Source organism: Neofelis nebulosa, chromosome 5, assembly GCF_028018385.1.
Source record: "Neofelis nebulosa isolate mNeoNeb1 chromosome 5, mNeoNeb1.pri, whole genome shotgun sequence".
Classification (NCBI taxonomy): Eukaryota; Metazoa; Chordata; class Mammalia; order Carnivora; family Felidae; genus Neofelis; species Neofelis nebulosa.
Genome location: NC_080786.1, coordinates 99132740 through 99157134, shown reverse-complemented (window position 1 = coordinate 99157134; position 24395 = coordinate 99132740). Strand labels below are relative to the sequence as shown.

Sequence of the window (24395 nt, the reverse complement as noted above, 5' to 3'; positions counted from 1 at the left end):
TTAAATCTTACAGTTTCTTTCAAATGCACTTTAAATTTTATTTTTATTTACTTATTTTTTAAAGTTTATTTATTTATTTTGGAAGAGAGAGAGTGTGAGCAAGGGAGGGGCGGAGAGAGTTGGAGAGAGTGAGAATACCAAGTAGGCTCCTTGGCATCAGTGCAGAGCCCAAATTGAGTCTTGAACTCATGAATGAGATCATGGACCTGAGCCAAAATCAAGAGCCAGATGCTTAACTGACTGAGCCACCCAGGTGCCCCTATTTTTAAATAGTCTTATCCTTCCAGAATACTCCCCAGTACAGTACAAAGAACTTATCCCCTTGGAACTATTTGAGAGTAAGTTGTTACTCTGAAACCTCATTACTCCAGATAGCAAACCAAATACCTAGCATGTATTTCCAACAAAGAGATTCTCCTGCATAAGCGCAAGCTGACCATCAAAATCAAGAAATTACCATTGATCATTACCATTGTTCAATCCTCAGACCTTCTTCAGTTCTCCCAGATATTCTAATAACATCCTTTATAGCAATTAGATGCAGTTTAGAAATACATAATTACTTTTAGTTGTCATGCTCTTTAATTTCCTTATTCTGAAATAGTCCCTTAGTCTTTTTTGACTTTTGTGCCCTTGATACTTTTAAAGATTACAGGTGTTATTTTTTAAGTTATCCCTCAATTGTGTTTGTTTAATATTTCCTTGTAACTAAATGTAGGTTATGCAATGTTGACAGACATGACATGAAAGTGATACTCTGTTCTTTACACTGCATCCTATCAGATGGCCCATGACTTCAGCTTCTACCATTATTGGCGATATTCACTTGGATCACTTGATTAAGATGGTTAATCTGCCAGACTTTACTGTAGTCTGTTTTCCTTTGTAATAATATTTTGTAGCAAGCTACTCTGAAACTATATAAATATACAATTCTTCATCAAACTTTAAATTTATTCATTCATTTACTTATATCAGCCTGTCCTCATAGTTTCTTGTTTTATTCAGTGAGTTCTAATCCATTACTAGCATTATTTATTTTGATGCTCAAATTGTCCCAGATTTGGACAGTTGCAGGCCCTTAAGGTGGCTGTGGTGACCTTCTGACTATTCTTAGTATTGTTTGAGCATTTCCTTGCTTTTTGACATAAGGTGTTCCAGGCTTTCTCTGCCTCAGCCCTGGAATCAGTCACTTCTCCAAAAAGTTCTCATTCTTATTTTTTTTTAATGTTTATTTATTTTTGGGAGAGAGAGAGAGGGAGTGAGAGTGTGCACATGCACATGAGTGGGGGAGGGGCAGAGAGAGAGAGAGAGAGAGAGAGAGAGAGAGAGAGAGAGAGAGAGAAAATCCCAGGCAGGCTCCATGCTGTCAGTTCAGAGCCCAGTGTGGGGCCCAAACCCACAAACCACGAGATCATGACTCAAGCTGAAATCAAGAGTAGGACACTTAACTGACTGAGCCCCCCAGGCCCCAGTTGTGATTTCTTCTAAGGGAAGACTGATATTTAGAAGCCAGTGTATTCATTGCTATTGGGGTGTCATATTCCTGAGCCCTTTAAATAGTAATAAGGGTATATGTAATGTATATATAATTACATACCCATACACATAATATACACACATATATAGCCATTTGTACATAAGTGTCTTTCTACTTATCTGTCATAAACCAAGAATTCACTCTGAAATCTCTAATTCCTGTCCAACACTACACAGTTCAGTTTTGTTTCCTCCCTTTGATATTTGTAACTCTCTTCACTGACTGTGAGAAGCCAGGCTCCCGTTATGCTCAGTATATTTACTTACTTGATCAGTTGGCCTCTATGTAATCAAACTTCATTTCTTTGCCGCTCCTTCCCCACATGGATGCCCTTTTACCTGACTTGGTTTCTGACACTTTCCAGTCTAGTTGCTGCCCATCCCATCACGACACAGGTGCTCTCACCATGTGAAAGCACTCCTCACTCTGCTTGGTCTGACATCCTATGCCAAGCACCTTCCCTGCACTCACTTTACCCTGTGCCAGGTCAACCCTCTAAAGGGATGCCTTCCATTCCCTGCTTGTGCTCTGATATTCTGTGCCAGTCTGTCACTGTGTGTGGTTGCCACCCTCACCTCTTCAGGCTCTGACTCCCCAGCACAAAACCACCCTCATGGACTCTATCATGCTGTGTCACCCTCACCTGCTCAGCTCTGACATGCTTTTGTAGGCTGCTCCTGTTCATGGTCACACTCTTTGCCATGCTTGGGCTCTGCCACCCACACCAGTCTACCTCTTTACATGGTCACCCTTGATGGGCTCTGACTTGGGCCCCTCACCGTGTTCTTGTTCTGAAACCATGCTCCAGATCACCCTCATATATGGAGGCCCTTCTTACCTGCTTGGTCTCTGATACTCCATGTAAGGCAACCCTTCTATGTGGACAACTTCCTCATTCTTTTCGGGTTTTGACATTGTTTTGGGCTACCGCAGCTCTTTTCTCCCTCCGCTCCTCTCCGGTGTGGATGCCTCCTTTTCTCTGTTCTACCAATAGCTTTAGGACTGAGCTGTTGAGGAAGAGAAGAAGAGCTAAAATAAGCATAGTCTTAATTTTATAATTAATACATGAATACATTGCATTCCCTAACAAAATCATCATCAAACAGTTTTTAAACTAGCATCTTGGTCCATGCCATAACCCCCAATTCCATTTATTTATGTTTTTTTAGAGGCAGACACTGTTACCAGTTTGGTATGTATCTTTTAGACTTTCTTCCTTTGTGTATGTATAAATAAACATATAGTTGTATGTATGTATATACATACACACATATAGTTTTGCTTTTTTTTTAATTTTTTAAATTTATTTTTTAAATTTACATCCAAGTTAGTTAGTATATAGTGCAACGATTTCCCACAACCCCTCCAGTAACCCTCTGTTTGTTCTCCATATTTAAGAGTCTCTTATGTTGTTGTCCCCTTCCCTGTTTGTATATTTTTTTGCTTCCCTTCCCTTATGTTCATCTGTTTTGGTTCTTAAAGTCCTCATATGAGTGAAGTCATATAATATTTGTCTTTCTCTGACTAATTTCACATAGCATAATACCCTATATATTTATTCACTTAGCATAATACCCATAATAGTTCCATCCACATAGTTGTGAATGGCAAGATTTCATTATTTTTGATTGCCGAATAATACTCCATTGTGTGTGTGTGTGTGTGTGTGTGTGTGTGTGTGTGTGTGTGTGTATGTATATATACATACCACATCTTCTTTATCCATTCATCCATCAATGGATATTTGGGCTCTTTCCATACTTTGGCTATTGTCGATAGCTCTGCTATAAACGTTGGGGTGCATGTGCCCCTTCTAAACAGCATACCTGTATCCCTTGGATAAATACCTAGTAGTGCAATTGCTGGGTCATAGGGTAGTTCTATTTTTAATTTTTTGAGGAACTGCCATGCTGTTTTCCAGAGTGACTGCACCAGTTTGTATTCCCACCAGCAGTGCAAAAGAGATCCTCTTTCTCCGCATCCTTGCCAACATCTGTTGTTGCCTGAGTTGTTAATGTTAGCCATTCTGACAGGTGTCAGGTGGTATCTACTTGTGGTTTTGATTTGTATTTCCCTGATGATGAGTGATGTTAAGCATTTTTTCATGTGTCGGTTGGCCATTTGGATGTCTTCTTTGGAGAAGTGTGTATTCATGTCTTTTGCCCATTTCTTCACTAGATTATTTGTTTTTTGGGTGTTGGGTTTGATAAATTCTTTATAGATTTTGGATACTAACCCTTTATCTGATAGGTCATTTGCAAATATCTTCTCCCTTTCCATCAGTTGCCTTTTAGTTTTGCTGATTGTTTCCTTTGCTGTGCAGAAACTTTTTATTTTGATGAGGTCCCAGTAGTTCATTTTTGCTTTTGTTTCCCTTGCCTCTGGAGACGTGTTGAGTAAGAAGTTGCTGTGGCCAAGGTCAAAGAAGTTTTTGCCTGCTTTCTTCTGGAGAGTTTTGAAGGATTCCTGTCTTACATTGAGGTCTTTCATCCATTTTGAGTTTATTTTTGTGTATGGTGTAAGACAGTGGTCCAGGTTCATTTTTCTGCCTGTCACTGTCCAGTTTTCCCAGCACCGCTTGCTGAAGAGACTGTCCTTATTCCATTGGATATTCTTTCCTGCTTTGTCAAAAATTAGTTGACCATACGTTTGTGGGTCCATTTCTGGGTTCTCTCTATTCTGTTCCATTGATCTGAGTGTCTGTTTTTGTGCCAGTACCATACTGTCTTGATGATTACAGCTTTGTAATACAGCTTGAAGTTTGGGATTGTGATGCTTCCTGCTTTGGTTTTCTTTTTCAAGATTGCTTTGGCTATTCGGGGTCTTTTCTGGTTCCATACAAATTTTAGGATCGTTTGTTCTAGCTCTGTGAAGAATGCTGGTGTTATTTTGATAGGGATTGCATTGGATAATATAGATTGCTTTGGATAGTATTGACATTTTAACAATAAATGTTTTTTCTATCCAGGAGCATGGAATGTTTTTCCATTTTTTTGTGTGTCTTCTTCAATTTCTTTCATAAGCTTTCTATAGTTTTCAGTGTATCGATTTTTCACCTCTTTGGTTTGATTTACTCCCAGGTATTTTATGTTTTTTGGTGCAATTATAAATGGGATCGATTCCTTGATTTCTCTTTCTGTTGCTTCATTATTGGTGTATAAGAATGCAACCACTTTCTGTGCATTGATTTTATATCCTGCAACTTTGCTGAATTCATGGATCAGTTCTAGCAGTTTTTTGGTGGAATCTTTAGGGTTTTCCATATAGAGTATCATGTTATCTGTGAAGAGTGAAAGTTTGACCTCCTCTTGGCTGATTTGGATGCCTTTTATTTTTTTGTGTTGTCTGATTGCTGAGGCTAAGACTTCCAATACTATGTTGAATAACAGTGGTGAGAGTGGACATCCCTGTCTTATTCCTGACCTTAGGGGGAAAGCTCTCAGTTTTTCCCCATTGAGGATGATATTAGTGTTGGGTCTTACATATATGGCATTTATGATCTCAAGGTATGATCCTCTATCCCTACTTTCATAAGGGTTTTTTTTAGAAAGGATGTTGTATTTTGTCAAATGCTTTCTCTGCATCTGTTGAGAGGATTATATGGTTCTTGTCCTTCCTTTTATTGATATGATGAATCAAATTGTTTGTTTTGTGGATATTGAACCAGTCCTGCATCCCAGATGTAAATCCCACTTGGTCATGGTGAATAATTTTCTTAATGTATTGTTGGATCCAGTTGGCTAATATTTTGTTGAGGATTTTTGCATCTGTTCATCAGGGAAATTGGTCTGTAGTTCTTTTTAGTGGGGCTCTGTCTGGTTTTGGAATCAAGGTAATTCTGGCTTCATAGAAAGAGTTTGGAGGTTTTCCTTCCATTTCTATTTTTTTGAACAGCTTCAAGAGAATAGGCATTAACTCTTCCTTAAATGTTTGGTAGAATTCCCCTGGAAAGCCATCTGGCTCTGGACTCTTGTTTTTTGGCAGAGTTTGATTACTAATTCGATTTCTTTACTGGTTATGGGTCTGTTCAAATTTTCTATTTCTTCCTGTTTCAGTTTTGGTAGTTTATATGTTTCTAGGAATTTGTCCATTTCTTCCAGATTGCCCATTTTATTGGCATGTAATTGCTCATAATATTCTCTTGTTTTATTTCTGCTGTGTTGGTTGTGATCTCTACTCTTTCATTCTTGATTTTATTTATTTGGGTCCTTTCCGTTTTCTGTTTGATCAAACTGGCTGGGGGTTTATCAAGTTTGTTAACTCTTTCAAAGAACCAGCTTTTGGTTTCATTGATCTGTTCTACTGTTTTGTTTGTTTTTTCGTTTGTCTGCTTGTTTTGGTTTTAATAGCATTGATTTCTGCTCTAATCTTTATTATTTTCTGTCTTCTGCTGGTTTTGGGTTTTATTTGCTGTTCTTTTTCTAGCTCTTTAAGGTGTAAGGTTAGATTGTGTATCTGAGACCTATCTTCCTTCTTTAGGAAGGCCTGAATTGCTGTATACTTCCCTCTTATGATCACCTTTGGTTTTGGGCCGTGGTGTTATCATTTTCATTGGCTTCCATGTACTTTTTAATTTCGTCTTTAACTTCTTGGCTAGCCCTTTCATTCTTTAGTAGGATGTTCTGTAGTCTCCAAGTATTTCTTATCTTTCCACATTTTTTCTTGTGGTTTATTTCAAATTTCATAGCATTGTGGTCTGAAAATATGCATGGTATGATCTCGATCTTTTTGTATTTGTTGAGGGCTGATTTGTGTCCCAGTGTGTGATCTATTCTGGAGAATGTTCCATGTGGACTGGAGAAGGATGTGTATTCTGCTGCTTTAGATGAAATTTTCTGAATATATCTGTTAAGTCCATCTGGTCCAGTGTGTCATTCAAAGCCATTGTTTCCTTGTTGATTTTCTGTTTAGATGATCTGTCCATTGTTGTAAGTGGGGTGTTGAAGTCCCCTACTATTATGGTATTATTATCAGTGAGTTTATGTTTGTGATTAATTGACGTATATATTTGGGTGCTTAACATTTGGAGCATAAATGTTTACAATTGTTAAGTCTTCTTGGTGGATAGACCCCTTAATTATGATATAATGCCCTTCTTCATCTCATGTTACAGTCTTTATTTTAAAGTGTAGATTGTCTGATATAAGTATGGCTACTCTGGCTTTCTTTTGGTGACATTAGCACGATAGATGGTTCTCCATCTCCTTACTTTCAATCTGAAGGTGTCTTTAGGTCTAAAGTGGGTCTCTTGTAAACAGCACATAGATAGATCTTGTTTTCTTATCCATTCCATTACCCTATGTCTTTTGATTGGAGCATTTAGTCCACTGATGTTTAGAGTGAGTATTGAAAAATATGAATTTATTGCCATTATGTTTCTTGTAGAGTTGGGAGTTTCTGGTGATGTTCTCTGGTCCTTTCTAGTCTTCGTTGCTTTTGGTATATTTTTTTCTGTCTTTTCTCTCCTCAGAGAGTCCCCCTTAAAACTTCTTGCAGGGCTGGTTTAGTGGTCATGAACTCCTTTAATTTTTGTTTGTCTGGGAAACTTTTAATCTCTCCTTCTATTTTGAATGACAACCTTGCTGGATAAAGAATTCTTGACTGCATATTTTTCCAATTCAGCACATTGAAGGTATCCTGCCACTCCTTTCTGGCCTGCCAAGTTTCTGTGGATAGGTCTGCTGCAAACCTGATCTGTCTTCCCTTGTAGATTAAGGACTTTTTTTCCCTCGCTGCTCTCATGATTCTTTCCTCGCCTGAGTATTTTGTGAATTTGACTATGATATGCTTTGTTGATGGTTGGTTTTGTTGAATTTTACGGGAGTCCTCTGTGCTTCCTGGATTTTGATGTCTGTGTCTTTCCCCAGGTTAGAAAAGTTTTCTGCTATGATTTGCTCACCTAACCCTCTACTCCTTTTTCTCTCTCTTCATCTTCTGGGACCCCCTGTGATTCTGATGTTGTTCCTTTTTAGTGAGTCACTGATTTATCTAATTCTTAAATTGTGCTCTTTTACCTTAGTCTCCCTCTTTTTTTTTTTTTTTTTTTTTTTTTTTTTTTCAACATTTTTTAATTTATTTTTGGGACAGAGAGAGACAGAGCATGAACGGGGGAGGGGCAGAGAGAGGGAGACACAGAATCGGAAACAGGCTCCAGGCTCCGAGCCAGCAGCCCAGAGCCTGACGCGGGGCTCGAACTCACGGACCGCGAGATCGTGACCTGGCTGAAGTCGGACGCTTAACCGACTGCGCCACCCAGGCGCCCCCTCCCTCTTTTTTTCTGCTTCATTATTCTCCATACATTTGTCCTCTATATCGCTGATTCACTGGTCTGCCTCATCCATCATTGCTGCCATGGCATCCATTTGAGATTGCAGCTCAATTATAACATTTTTATTTTATTCTGACTAGCTTTTACTTCTCTTATCTCCACAGAAAGGGATTATAATCTATTTTCGACCCCAGCTAGTATTCTTAGTATCGTGATTCTGAATTCTGCTTCAGACATCTTGATTGTATCTCTGTTGATTAAGTCCTTGGCTGTTGTTTCTTCCTGCTCTTTTGGGGCAAATGCCTTTGTTTCGTCATTTTGAAGGAAGAAAATGAATTAATAAGGTGAAAAAAAATAAAATGGAAACATTAAAAGCAACATAAACACACAAATCAAATAAATGATGCTAGATACTGGTATGTTTTGTCTGGTAATTGAAAGGAGCTTGATAGATTAGAGAAAAAGGGGAAAAAAGATAAAAAGTAAAGAAAATAAAAAAAGAAAAACAAAAAAAAGGAAAACTTTTGAAAATTTGAGAAAATGAATACAGTGAAATAGAATAAAATGAAATGATGGAAGTAAAATAGAATTTGAAAAATTTACAAAAAAGTAAAAAATATAGTATAAAAATAATATTTTAATAAAAATTGAAAATAAAAATTTTTTCTCTTTCTGTATTCAAGAAAAAGAAAAGAAATGAAAAAGAAAGAAAAAAAAAAGACAATTGAATAGATGGAGCAGCAAACAGACTGAAATACAATTGAAATTACATGTTTTCTCCTAGAAGTCAAAGTATGAAGTACTTTATAGTCCATAAACTAAGCAGGCGGAGAGATTTGTGGTGATCCTAAAGAGCGAGGTTGGCCCAGTTGGTCTGGGCTTAGTGTAATGGCTCCATTCTCCACTAGATGGCACCACTTAGCTTACTGGGGGTGGATTGTTGTGGCGCTTGTAGGTGTGTATGCGCATGCGCAGGAGGGGTGAAAATGGTGTCACCCAGCTACCAGTCTCTAGTATCGGAACTATGTGCTCTCCCCGACCAGTAATTGTGCACCTGTCTTTTGTCCCCGGCTTCTGTCCACTTCCTGCTTTTACACTGTCTGTGTCCAAGCCATCAGGTTGCCAGGAGGCACCTCCCTCCTGAGTTTTATCTCAGATGTGGCTCTGTTCCCCGACCCCTCACTTCTGAGGGACTGCAGCTTTAACCCTCTCAGATCCTCTGGGAGAGGGTCTCACCGAACAATGGCCAGGTGTCATCCACATCCAGAAATGTTCGCAGGTCCATGCTGCTGCTGATGCCCATTGACTGCTGCTGGGTGCCAATCCGCCCCAGAAAAAGTTCACGCAATCGTGTAGCAGCAGCATTCTAGGGATTGTGGAAAATCACAACACATGTCTGGCACCAGGCTTCACCCTTAACGACCTTGTTCTGGCACCAGTGAATGTGGTCGTTCCCTGGGGTCTGCTGGGACTGGGTGGTCGCACAGCCTCTACCAAATGTCCTTCGAGTAGTGGGACCACTTCTCCCTGTGTGACCTGAGGATCTCCTGCAGTCCACTCTGCTCCTGGGGATTCGCCTTTCCCACCAGAGCACCACCAGGTATTGAGCTGTGGAGTTTCAGACTCTGTGCTCCCCCTGTTTGTAGAGTCTTAATGCAATTTAAACCCTCCTCTTTCGCCCTTTATAGTTCAATCCCTGAGGCTGTTTCCACGTTTCCACTTTCTTTCCAGCTGCTTTTGGCGGGGGGTGCTTTTCCCATACTCTCCTCCCATCTCTGTCCTCTCTCTGCAAGCAAAAACAGATCCCTGCCCTCCGCAGCTTCTCTCTTCCCCAGTTTACCTCTCCATGCTGTGTACCTGCTGAGTACTGTGGTTCAGGTTGTGCAGATTGTTGTGTTAATCCTCATATCAGTTTTCTAGGTTTGCAGGATAGTTTAGTGTTGATCTTGCTGTATATCATGGAAGCGAGATGCAGAAAAAATTTCCATGCGGTTCTGCCATCTTGGCTCCTCCTCTGCTTTGTTTTTAAAAGCAAATTCTATCTTATACGTGTTGTTTTTCAGTTTTCCTTTCTTAAAAAGAGCTTAACAGTTTTTGGAGTTACAGGTTAGCACATACAGATAGAGCTATTTCTGTTTATACATGTGCTGTGTAGTATTTCATAGAATGAATTTACCATGGTTTCCTTGTTCTAATGTTAGTTCATTTCCAGTATTTTGTTATTACCCACCAGTGCTGCAGTGAACAGCCTGACCATGCCTTCTAGAGCTCATGTATGACTTTTCCTCACATATTTGGTGAAATTTCAGGGTCAAGCATTTTAATTTTAATAGCAACTGGCATTTGCTGAATATATTTGTTCTAAGACACTGTGTTAAGTTCTTTACATATATTTTCTCATTTAATTTTTACAAAAGTTTGCTACTATAGTTATTCCCATTTTGCAGATGAGGAAACTAAGGAAAAGAAAAGTGACCCAAGGAACTAAGACCTGTAGAACTAAGTGGTAGATTGTATGCATGAGTGGATAAAGTAGATTATAAGTTATTTAGTTTAAGACGTGGGAATTAGTAAGCATAAGACAGTGGTGAAAGAGAGATGAGGAGGTTTTTCTTATCTATATACCTGAACAAAAAGGTTGCAAGATTATTACAATACAAAAAACACAAAAAAAAAATGACTTGGGTCTAAGAAAATGAGATAGAGGATAGTAAGTAGTCATCGTTAAGTTACATATTATGTATGTAATCGTATTTGGAAAATCTAGATATATGCTTGTTATGAAAAATTTTCCTTTATGGAGTATATATATAGCAACGTTTCAATTTACTAACTAGAAAATAGCACTTTAAAATCTTTCTATGAAAAGTATAAACACCCAAAACATTATTTGTTTGACATGTTATTTAACAAATCAAACAACAACTGAGCTTTCTCATCCCTAAAAATAACCACTCAGTCATGAAAAGTAACTAACTATGGGGTCGGAAGAGATGATACACTGAGAGACTGTCGTTAGTGCTGTCACTTATCAGATTTTCTCATAAAAGCCTATTTCAAAACGTGACTTTGCAAAATCAATTAAATGCAGAGGAAGAGATAGAGCTAAAACCAAACATAGAATTATAGATTGAAACATGCTATTTTTTTCTATAGCATTCAAACCAAAGTTAAGTTTTAACATGGGAGTGTTATATATATATAATTAGTAGAAGTTAACTATTTCTGGATTTTTCAGAAGACTATGAAAGATGATATTATTTGAAATTAAGATCTTTAAAATAGGGCACCTGGGTGGCTCAGTTGATTAGATATCTGCCTCTTGATCTTAGCTCTGGTCATGATCTCACTGGTTGTGGGTTTGAGCCCCACATCAGCCTCCATGGTGGTGGTGCGGAGCCTGCTTGGGATTCTCTCTCTCTCTCTCTCTCTCTCTCTCTCTCTCTCTTTCTCTCTCTCCCCCCCCCCCGCCCCGTCCCTCCCCTGCTTGCACGATGTGTCGTCTCTCTCAAAATAAATAAATAAATGTAAAAAAAATTTTTAAGATTATTTTAATAGTTAAATTACATGTACATCAATATCTACCTATTTCAAGCTCCTTTCCTGAGTAAATATTGATAAAATTGTACTTCCTGTAAGATACAATTTTTAAAGATACCTCGTTCATGTACCAGTTACCTGTTTTTCTTCTCTTTTAGCAAAGAGTGAAACAAAAGTAATATATAGGGGCACGTGGGTGGCTCAGTCGATTAAGCATCCAACTCGGCTCAGGTCATTATCTCATGGATCATGCATTCAAGCCCTACATTGGGCTCTGTGCTGACAGCTCAGAGCCTGGAGCCTGCTTTGAATTCTGTGTCTCCCCCTCTCTCTGTCCCTTCCCCACTCCCACTCTCTCTCTCTCTCTCTCTCTCTCTCTCTCTCTCTCTCAAAAATAATCATTAAATTTTTTTTTTAAAATATAAAGTAGGTAATGGTGTCATATTAGTTTGCTTTCACCATAGCAAGTGCCAACAGATCCTCATGACACTCCTTCCCACTTTTTTTTAATGACACTAAAATCATTGTTCTGTTTTTCTTTGCAGTTTTTCTTTACATCTTTTGGTGCCAGAGACAGAAGTTACCTCAGTATCTTTAGGTTGTGGCAGAATGTACTATTAGACAAGGTAAGTGTTCATACCAGAGGCAGGTACTTATTATAATGGCAACATCCTAATGTGTACCTCAACAGTGTTTGTGAGTTGAAAGTTCTTTTTTATGTTTTTGGAGTTAATTTTGACTAGACTATTGAAATTCCAAGAAGAAACTCGAAGCAAAATAGAATCCATAGTTATGTTAAGATGTTGATTGTATAGTAGTCTCCCCTTTATCTATAGGGGATATGGTCCAAGACCCACAGTGGATGCCTGAAACTGCAGACAGTACTGAAACTAATATATATGTTATGTTTTTTCCTATATGTGCATACCTATGATAAAATTTAATTTGTCAATTAGGCATGGTAAGAGATTAATAAAAATAGCTACATAGAATAATTGTAACAATATACTATAATAGAAGTTATGTGAATGTGGTATCTTTCTTTCTCTTAAAATACCTTATTATGCTATACTCATCTTTCTTCTTGATGATATGAGATTATCAAATGACTGCATGATGAAATGAAGTGAGGCGAATGACATAGCATTGTGATGTATTGTTGTGCTACTTATTCTGATGGTATGTCAGAAGGAGGACAGTCTACTTCCTGTGATTGACTTCGGGTAACTAAAACTGGCGAAACTGAACTTGTAGATAAGGGGGGAGGGACTACTGCAAATCCTCAGGGTAACCACCAAGAAAATAGCTTTAAAAATATAGTAAAAGAAATATCAAGGGAATTAAAATGGTACACTAGATCTATTTCACACATAAGAAGGCGGTAATGGAAGAATAGAGGGACTAACAAGATATAAGACACATAGAAAAAAATAGCAAAATGGCTATTAAACATAGCCATTAAATCATTAAACATAAAAGATTAAGCACTTTAATCAGAAGGCAGAGGTAGGCAGAAAGAATGAAAAAAAAAAAACTTGATCCAACTATATGCTGTCTATATGAAATATGTTAGATTTAAAGATACAAACAGATGGACAATAAAAGGATGAAAACAAAATATACCATACAAATAGTAACCAAAAGAAAGTTGAAGTGACTGTGGTAGTATCAAACAAAATAGACTGTAAAACAAAAATTAATAGAGACAAGGAATAATATTTTATAATACCAAAAGAGTCAATCCATAACAATTTATAAACTTATATACATCTAATAACAGAGCCCTAAAATACATGAAACAAACCTGGCAGAATTGAAGGGGGAAACAGACAATTCAACAATAATAGTTGGAGATTTCAACACCCCACTTTCAATTATGTGTAGAACAACCAAGGAGATCAACAAGGAAACAGAAGACTTGAACAAAACTATAAACTAACTAGAACTAAAAGACATCTAAGGGACAGTCCACTCAAAACAGAATACACATCCTTCTCAAGTATACATGGAACATTCACCAGGACAGACAATATGCTAGACCATAAAAGAAACCTTAGTAATTCAAGAGTATTGAAATAATACAGTGGACCACAATGGAGTGAAATTAGAACTCAATAACAGATGTTTGGGAAATTCATAAAAAATGGGTATTAAATAGAACATTCCTAAATAACCAGAGTCCAAGAAGAATTCACAAGATAAATTAGAACATAGTTTGAGTTAAATGAAAACAAAAAGACAACATACTAGAACTCATGAGGTACAGTTAAAGCAGTGCTAAAAGGGGGATATTATAACTATAAATATCTATATTATAAAAGAAGAATGATTTCAAATGAATAACCTAACTTTTCACCTTAAGAAATTAGAGTAAAGAAAACACACTAAACTTAAAGGAAATAGAAGCAAGGAAGTACTAAACATTAGAACAGAAGTGAATGGGGGCGCCTGGGTGGCTCAGTCGGTTAAGCGTCCGACTTCGGCTCAGGTCACGATCTCGGGGTCCGTGAGTTCGAGCCCCGCGTCGGGCTCTGTGCTGACTGCTCAGAGCCTGGAGCCCGTTTCAGATTCTGTGTCTCCCTCTCTCTCTGACCCTTCCCCGTTCATGCTCTGTCTCTCTCTGTCTCAAAAATAAATAAATGCTAAAAAAAAACAAAAACAAAAACAGAAGTGAATGAAAAAGAGATTTCAAAAAGATGATCAACAGAACCAAAAGATTTTTCTTTGAAAAGATCAATAAAGTTGACAATTTTTAGCTAGACTGCACAAGAAAAAAATATTAAAATTATTAAATTCAGAAGTGAAACTGGAAACATTACTACTGACCCTACAAAATGAAGAGGATTCAGGAAGATGGCAGCGTAGGAGGACGCTGGGCTCACCTCGTCCTGCTGATCACATAGATTCCATCCATACCTGCCTAAATAACCCAGAAAACCACCAGAAGACTAGCAGAATGGACTCTCTGGAGCCAAGCATAGACAAGAGGCCCACGGAAGAGGGTAGGAAGGGCGGAGAGGCAGTGCGCGCTACACGGACTGGCGGGAGGGAGCCAGCGCGGTGGAGGGGCAGCCCGCCTGGCAAGGCAGAGCCTGAGTCTGGCTTGCAAAAGTGGAGGGGCCGGACTGCATGAGTTCTGATGGCCAGCGGGACTTAACATCTGGAATGTTATAAGTCAACAGCTCTGCTCAGAGAGTGGGAGGGTGAGAGGACAACAGGAGGGAGAGGTGTAGAGCCCTGGAAGACAGAGCTCTGCTGACCAGGAACAAAGGCGCTGGCCAGCGCCATCTCCCTCTCCCATCCCCCAGCCGAAACCCCAAAGGGAACCAGTTCACCGAACTTGCTTGTGCACTGCGCAAACACCCAACGCTGTGCTTCTGTGGATTCATAACTCTGACAGATTGGCCTCCCTCCCGGTGCTGCAGGGCCAGTGCTACAGGGGACCACCCACAGCAAAGCTAGCTGAGCCTGCCCCTCCCACCCCTGTGCACCTTGTGGATCCACCCCGGTTAATACGCCAGATCCCATCAAAGCAGCACCACAAGGCTGGCAGTGTGTAAGTAGCCCAGACAGGGGCCACACCACTCCACAGTGAGTCCTGCCCCTGGGAGAGAGGAAGATAAGGTACACACCAGTCTGACTGTAGCCCCAGTGGTGGGCCGGGGACAGACATCGGGTCTGACTGTGGCCCCGTCCACCAACACAAGTTACTCCAGACAGCACAGGGGAAGTGCCCTGCAGTTCCACGCCATCCCAGGGACTATCCAAAATGATGAAACGAAAGAATTCTCCTCAAAAGAAACTCCAGGAAGTAGTGACAGCTATCGAATTGATCAGAAACGATTTAAGCAATATAACGGAACAAGAATTATAATAATAGTCATAAAATTAATCGCTGGGCTTGAAAAAATTATAGAGAACAGCAGAGAATCTATTGCTACAGAGATCAAGGGACTAAGAAATAGGAGGAGCTAAAAAATGCTATAAATGAGGTTCATAATAAAATGGAGGTGACCACAGCTCAGATTGAAGGGGCAGAGGAGAGAATAGGTGAATTAGAAGATAAAATTATGGAAAAAGAGGAAGCTGAGAAAACAAGATAAAAAAATCCAGGAGTATGAGGGGAGAATTAGAGAATTAAGTGATGCAATCAAACATAACAATATCCATATAATAGGAATTCCAGAAGAGGAAGAGAGAGAGAAAGGGGCTGAAGGTGTACTTGAACAAATCATAGCTGAGAACTTCCCTGATCTGGGGAAGGAAAAAGGCATTGAAATCCAGAGGCACAGAGAACTCCCTTAGACGTAACTTGAATCGATCTTCTGCATGACATATCATAGTGAAACTGGCAAAATACAAGGATAAAGAGAAAATTCTGAAAGCAGCTAGGGATAAACATGCTCTAACATATAAAGGGAGACCAATAAGACTAGTGACAGACCTATCTACTGAAACTTGGCAGGCCAGAAAGGAATGGCAGGAAATCTTCAATGTGATGAACAGAAAAAAATATGCAGCCGAGAATCCTTTATCCAGCAAGTCTGTCATTCAGAATAGAAGGAGAGATAAAGGGCAAAAACTGAAGGAATTCATCACCACTAAACCAGCCCTACAAAGAGATCCTAAGGGGGATTCTGTGAGTGAACTGTTGCAAGGACCACAAAGTACCAGAGACTTCACTACAAGCATGAAACCTACAGACATCACAATGACTCTAAACCCATATCTTTCTATAATAACACTGAATGTAAATGGACTAAATGCTCCAACCAAAAGACATAGGGTATCAGAATGTATAAAAAACCAAGACCCATCTATTTGCTGTCTACAAGAGGCTCATTTTAGACCTGAGGACACCTTCAGATTGAAAGTGAGGGAATGGAGAACTATCTATCATGCTACTGGAAGTCAAAAGAAAGCTGGAGTAGCCATACTTGTATCAGACAAACTAGACTTTAAAGGCTGTAACAAGAGATGAAGAAGGGCATTATATAACCATTACAGGGTCTATCCATCAGTAAGAGCTAACAATTATAAATGTCTATGCACCGAATACGGGAGCCCCAAATATATAAAAGAATTAATCACAAACATAAGCAACCTTATTGATAAGAATGTGGTAATTGCAGGGGACTTTAATACTCCACTTACAATAATGGATAGATCATCTAGACACAGGATCAATAAAGAAACAAGGGCCCTGAATGATACATTGGATCAGATGGCTTGACAGATATATTTAGAACTCTGAATCCCAAAGCAACAGAGTATATTTTCTTCTCGAGTGCACATGGAACATTCTCCAAGATAGATCACATACTGGGTCACAAAACAGCCCTTCATAAGTATACAAGAATTGAGATCATACCATGCATACTTTCAGACCACAATGCTATGAAGCTTGAAATCAACCACAGGAAAAAGTCTGGAAAACCTCCAAAAGCATGGAGGTTAAACAACTACTAAAGAATGAGTGGGTCAACCAGGCAATTAGAGAAGAAATTAAAAAATATATGGAAACAAACGAAAATGAAAATAAAACAATCCAAACACTTTGGAATGCAGCGAAGGCAGTCCTGAGAGGAAAATACATTGCGATCCAGGCCTATGTCAAGAAACAAGAAAAATCCCAAATACAAAATCTAACAGCACACCTAAAGGAAATAGAAGCAGAACAGCAAAGACACCCCAAACCCAGAAGAAGAAGGGAAATAATAAAGATCAGAGCGGAAATAAACAATATAGAATCTAAAAAAACTGTAGAGCAGATCAATGAAACCAAGAGTTGGTTTTTTTGAAAAAATAAACAAAATTGATAAACCTCTAGCCAGGCTTCTCAAAAAGAAAAGGGAGATGACCCAAATAGATAAAATCATGAATAAAAATAGAATTATTACAACCAATCCCTCAGAAATACAAGCAATTATCAGGGAATACTATGAAAAATTATATGCCAACAAACTGGACACCCGGGAAGAAATGGACAAATTCCTAAGCACCCACACACTTCCAAAACTCAAACAGAAAGAAATAGAAAACTTGAACAGACCCATAACCAGCGAAGAAATTGAATCATTTATCAAAAATCTCCCAACAAATAAGAGTCCAGGACCAGATGACTTCCCTGGGGAATTCTACCAGACATTTAAAGCAGAGATAATACCTCTCCTTCTCAAGCTGTTCCAAAAAAATAGAAAGGGAAGGAAAACTTTCAGACTCATTCTATGAAGCCAGCATTACTTTGATTTCCAAACCAGACAGAGACCCAGCAAAAAAAGAGAACTACAGGCCAATATCCCTGATGAATATGGATGCAAAAATTCTCAATAAGATACTAGCAAATCGAATTCAATAGCATATAAAAAGAATTATTCACCATGATCAAGTGGTATTCATTCCTGGGATGCAGGGCTGGTTCAACATTCGCAAATCAATCAATATGATACATCACATTAATAAAAGAAAAGATAAGAACCATATGATCCTGTCAATCAATGCAGAAAAAACATTTGACAAAATTCAGCATCATTTCTTAATAAAAACCCTTGAGAAAGTCGGGATAGAAGGAACATCATAAAAGCCATTTATGAAAAGCCCACAGCTAATATCATCCTCAATGGGGAAAAACTGAGAGTTTTCCCTCTGAGATCAGGAACACGACAGGGATGTCCTCTCTCACCGCTGTTGTTTAACATAGTGTTGGAAGTGCTATCATCAGCAATCAGACAACAAAAGGAAATCACAGGCATCAAAATTGGCAAAGATGAAGTCAAGCTTTCACTTTTTGCAGATGACATGATATTATACATGGAAAACCCGATAGACTCCACCAAAGTCTGCTAGAACTGATACATGAATTCAGCAAAGTCGCAGGATACAAAATCAATGTACAGAAATCAGTTGCATTCTTATACACTAACAATGAAGCAACAGAAAGACAAATAAAGAAACTGATCCCATTCACAATTGCACGAAGAAGCATAAAATATCTAGGAATAAACCTAACAAAAGATGTAAAAGATCTGTATGCTGAAAACTATAGAAAGCTTATGAAGAAATTGAAGAAGACATAAAGAAATGGAAAAAGATTCTGTGCTCATGGATTGGAAGAATAAATATTGTTAAAATGTCAATACTACCCAAAGCAATCTACACATTCAATGCAATCCTAATCAAAATTGCACCAGAATTCTTCTTGAAGCTAGAACAAGCAATCCTAAAATTTGTGTGGAACCACAAAAGATCCTGAATAGCCAAAGTAATTTTGAAGAAGAAGACCAAAGCAGGAGGCATCACAATCCCAGACTTAAGCCTCTACTACAAAGCTATAATCATCAAGACAGCATGGTATTGGCACAAAAACAGACACATAGACCAATGGAATGGAATAGAAACCCCAGAACTAGACCCACACACGTATGGCCAACTCATCTTTGACAAAGCAGGAAAGAATATCCAATGGAAAAAAGACAGACTCTTTAACAAATGGTGCTGGGAGAACTGGACAGCAACATGCAGAAGATTGAAACTAGACCACTTTCTTACACCATTCACAAAAATAAACTCAAAATGTGTAAAGGACCTGAATGTGAGATAAGAAACCATCAAAACTCTAGAAGAGAAAGCAGGAGAAAACCTCTCTGACCTCAGCCGCAGCAATTTCTTACTTGACACATCCCCAAAGACAAGGGAATTAAAAACAAAAATGAACTATTGGGACCTCATGAAGATAAAATGCTTCTGCACTGCAAAGGAAACAACCAACAAAACTAAAAGGCAACCAACCGAATGGGAAAAGATATTTGCAAATGACATATCAGACAAAGGGCTAGTATCCAAAATCTATAAAGAGCTTATCAAACTCCACACCCGAAAAACAAATAATCCAGTGAAGAAATGGGTAGAATACATGAATAGACACTTCTCTAAAGAAAACACCCAGATGCCAACAGGCACATGAAAAGATGCTCAACCTCACTCCTAATCAGAGAAATACAAATCAAATCCACACTCAGATATGACCTCACCCCAGTCAGAGTGGCTAAAATGAACAAATCAGGAGACTATAGATGCTGGTGAGGATGTGGAGAAACGGGAACCCTCTTGCATTGTTGGTGGGAATGCAAACTGGTGCAGCCACTCTGGAGAACAGTGTGGAGGTTCCTCAAAAAATTAAAAATAGATCTACCCTATGACCCAGCAATAGTACTGCTAGGAATTTACCCAAGGGATATGGGAGTGCTGATGCATAGGGGCACTTGTACCCCTATGTGTTTATAGCAACACTCTCAACAATAGCCGAATTATGGAAAGAACCTAAATGCCCATCAACTGATGAATGGATAAAGAAATTGTGGTTTATATGCACAATGGAATACTACGTGGCAATGAGAAAGAATGAAATACGGCCTTTTGTAGCAACGTGGATGGAACTGGAGAGTGTTATGCTAAGTGAAATAAGTCATACAGAGAAAGACAGATGCCATATATTTTCACTCTTATGTGGATCCTGAGAAACTTAACAGGAACCCATGGGGGAGGGGAAGAAAAAAAAAAAAGGTTAGAGAGGGAGGGAGCCAAAACACAAGAGACTCTTAAAAACTGAGAGCAAACTGAGGGTTGATGGGGGGTGGGAGGGAGGGGTGGGTAGGTGATGGGTATTGAGGAGGGCACCTTTTGGGATGAGCACTGGGTGTTGTATGGAAACCAATTTGACAATAAATTTCATATTTAAAAAAAAAATGAAGAGGATTCTTACCATGAACATTGTATGCCGACAAATTAGTCTAAATGAAATGGACACACTTGTGAGTAGAAAGTCATAAAACACTGCAACTGACTCAAGTAGAAATGAAAAATCTGAATAGACCTATAACGACAAAAGAGATTGAATTAGCAATAAAAAAAAAAGTCTACCTACAAAGGAAATCTCAGGTCCAGATGGCTTCTTTGGTGAATTGTGCCAAATGTTTACAGTAGAATTAACATCAATCCTTCACAATGTATTTCAAAAAATAGAAGAGGAGAGAATACTTCCCAACTCAGTCATTGAGGCCACTGTTCCTTTGATAACCAAAACCAGACAAAGAACATCACAAGAAACCTACAGGACAATTTTTATGTTCATTGTGTCTCTGTTCATTTTGTCTATGATTATAGACATAAAAATGCTCAACAAAACCAAACCAAAATCCAAGCCAATTTAGCAAAACAAATCCAGCCACATATAAAAATGATTATATGCTGTGACTAGGTAGAATTTATACAGGTGATTCAACCTATGAATTTCAGTCAGTGTAATACACTATATTAGTAGAATAAAGGACAAAAACGACATGATCATTTCAATCAATACAGAAAAAATGTGACAAGAGCCAACATCTTTTCATGATAAAAAAAAAATTAAGTGGGACTAGCAGGGAATTTCTTTGGTCTAATAAAACTAACATACTTAATGGTAAGAGATCAATGCTTCCCACCTCCGGTCAAGAACAAGACAAGGATGTAGTTTCTTACCATTTCTTTCTTCCTTTCTTTTTTTTTAATGTTTATTTTTGAGAAAGAGAGTGAGAGTGTGTGTGTGCACACACGTGAGAGCTGGGGAGGGGCAGAGAGAGGGAAACAGGATCCAAAGCCGGCTCAGCACTGACAGCAGAGAGCCCTAGGCAGGGCTTGAACCCATGAACTTTGATATCATGACCTGGGCCAAATTACAATCTTTCTTTTCATTTCTATTCAACATTGTATTGAAGGCTCTAGCCAGGGAAATTAAGCAAAAAAAAAGAAGTAAAAGACATCCAATTAAAAATGAAGAAATAAAACTATCTCCACTGGTAGATAGTATGTTTTTGTATATGTAAAATTCTAAGGAAATCCATAAAAACCCATTAGAACTAATAAGTTCAGCAAGTTGCAGAACATATGATCAAAATACAAAAATCAATTATATATTTCTATACACTCAAAATGAACAATCCAAAATTAAAAAAAATAGTTCATTTATAAATTTTTTTTTAACTTTTATTTATTTTTGAGAGACAGAGAGAGAGCATGAATGAGGGAGGGGCAGAGAGAGAGGGAGATATAGAATCCGAAGCAGGCTCCAGGCTTTGAGCTGTCAGCACAGAGCCCGACACGGGGCTCAAACCCGTGAACTGTGAGATCATGACTTGAACCGAAGTTGGATGCTTAACTGACTGAGCCACCCAGGCACCCCAAAAATAGTTCATTTATAATACTATCAAAAAGAATAAAATACTTGGGAACAAATTTAACAAAAGAACTTTAAGATGAACACTGAAAGCTACTAAATATTGTGAGAAGAAATTAAACAATACAAGTGAAAAGAGTCTCATGCTCATGGATCAGAAGACTTGATATTGTTAAGTTGGCAATACTCCCCAAATTGATATGCAGATTCAGTGCAATCCCTATCAAAATCCCAACTGGCTTTTTTTTTTTAAAAGAAGTTGACAAGCAGATCCTAAAACTCATATGGAAATGCAAGGTACCCAGAATAGTCAAAACAATCTTGAAGAAGGAGAATAAAATTAGATGAATTAGTCTGTTAGGGCTGCCATTACAAAATACTACAGACTGGGTGGCTTAAACAGCATAAATGTATTTTCTCACCCTTCCAGAAGCTGAAAGTCCAAGATCGTGGAATGGGCAGGGTGAATTTCTGGTGAGACCCCTCTCATTGGCTTGCAGCCTTCTCACTGGTTTTCCCTCTGTTCATGCACATTCCTGGTATCTCTTCCCTTTTTTTTTTTTTTCCATTATTTTTAGGTGGGTTTTTTGTTTGTTGTTTTTTTGAGAGAGAGAGAGAGCATGAAAGCAGGAGAGGGGCAGAGGGAGGGAGAGAGAGAGACTCTTAAGGAGGCTCCATGCTGGGCATGGAGCTCAATGTGGGCCTTGAACTTAGGACAGTGAGATCATGACCTGAACCAAAATCAAGAGTTGGATGCTTAACTGACTGAGCCACCCAGGCACCCCAAGGTATCTCTTCCTCTTATATAAATACCAGTCCTATTAGGTTAGGGCCCCACCCTCATGACTTCTGTCTTAGCTCAAGCTGCTATAACAACATGCTGTAGACTGGGTGGCTAAAGGTACAGAAATTTATTTCCTCATAGTTCTGGGGGCTGGAAGTCTGAAATCAGGATGCCAGCTTTGGTTGGGTTCTGGTGAGAATACTTGCTTTCTCATTGTGTCCTGACATAGCAGGGAAGGAGAGAGAGAGCCAGAGCCAGAGTGAGCAAACTTTCTGGTGTCTTTTTTTATAAAGGCACTAATCTTATCATGAGAGTCCCGCCCTCATTTACCTCATCTAAACCTAATTATCTCCCAAAGGCCTCACCTGCAAATAATATCACATGGGGAGTTAGCGCTTCAACATATGAATTTCAGGGGGGAGGACACAATTCAAACCATAGCAACTTCATTAACTTTAATTTTCTCCTTAAAGTCCCTGTTTTCAAATATAGTCACATTGGGGGGTTAAGGCTTCACATATAAAATTTAGGAGAATGCAATTCAGTCCATAACATTGGAGGACTTGCACTTTTTTTTTGATGTTTACTGTAAAGCTGCAATAATCAAGGCAGTAAGTTTACTGGTGTAAGTCTAGACATATACATTAATGGAATAGAATGGAGAGTCCAGAAATAAAATCTTACACTTACCAGCCTTAAATTGATTTTTGACAAGGGTACCAAAATAATTCAACAGGGAAAGAAGTCTTTTCACCAAATGGTGCTGGCACAACTAGATAGCACATACTAAAGAATGAATTTTGATTCCTACTTTAGATGGTATACAATAATTAAGTCAAAATGGATCACAGACCTAAATGTAAGATCTTAAAGTATAAAACTCTCAGAAGAAACTGTAGCTGTGAATCTTTATGACTTTTGGATTAGATAGTTGTTTCTTAGATATGATACCAAAACCTCAAGTGACAAAAAAATAAATTGGACTTTAATTCAAAACTTTTACACTTGAAGGTATCCATCAAGAAAGTGAAAAGACAACTCAAGGACTAGGAGAAAATATTTGCAAGTTATGTTTCTGATAAGGCATTCATATCTAGAACATAGAAGGAACTATTACAACTCAACAACAAAAAGACAAATAACCTATTAAGAAAACGGGCAAAGGATTTGAATAGTCATTTCTGCAAAGATCTACAAATGGCGAGTAAGTGCATGCAAAGATGCACAATGTCATTAGCCATTCGGGAAACATAAAACCACACCGAGATACTACTTCACATTCATTGGGACAGCTAAAATAAAAAGCAGACCTTGGCAACAGTTAAGGATGTGGAGAAACTAGAGCCCTCATACATTGCTGGTGGGGTTCTAAAATTTTGAAAACTGAAAAAACAGTTTGGCAGTTTTTATAATGTTAAACATAGTTTTTGCGTGACCCAGCAATTCCACTCCTAGGTTTTTATGCATGAGAATTGAAAGCATATATTCACACAGAAACTTGCACTTGAAGGTTCTTAGCATTATTCACAAAGCCAAAAAGTGGAAATATCCTAAATGTTCATCAACTGATGAATGGGTAAACAGAGTGTCTATTCACAAAATAGAGTATTATTCATCAATACAAATGAGGGAAGTAATGATACATGTTACAACATAGATGATCCTTGAAACATTATGCTATGTGAAAAAAGCCAGTCCCCAAAGAACATATATTGCATGATCCTGCTTTTATGAAATGTCCAGTATAGGCAAAGTCATAGAAGTAGAGAGTAAGTTTGTTTCCAGGAGGAGGGAGAAATGAAAAGTGACTGCTAATGGATTTGGGTATCTTTTGGGTGTATGAAAATGTTCTAGACTTAGTGGTGATAATTGTACAGCTCAGCATATGCTAGAAACGTCTCAATTGTACATTTAAAGTAAATTTTGTGATATGTGAATTATAGCTCAATAAATCTGTCATTTAAAAAAAAAATGGCTTGGGGGGTGGTGTAGAGATTTCCAGCTGGTAAGAAAGGCTTCTTTGCAGCTGAAGCTTAAACATTGGAGGCCA

At 38.4% G+C, this 24395-nt stretch overlaps 1 protein-coding gene across 3 annotated transcripts in view; it reads left to right on the top strand.

Moving 5' to 3' along the window:
- GRAMD1C (GRAM domain containing 1C) overlaps window positions 1–24395 on the top strand; it is a 105103-nt gene that overhangs the window by 31216 nt on the left and 49492 nt on the right. For all 3 annotated transcript variants that reach the window (XM_058731355.1, XM_058731358.1, XM_058731356.1), the window contains one exon: window positions 11894–11974. In XM_058731355.1, coding sequence (XP_058587338.1) covers window positions 11894–11974 — 81 coding nt within the window. The remainder of the gene's footprint in view (window positions 1–11893; window positions 11975–24395) is intronic.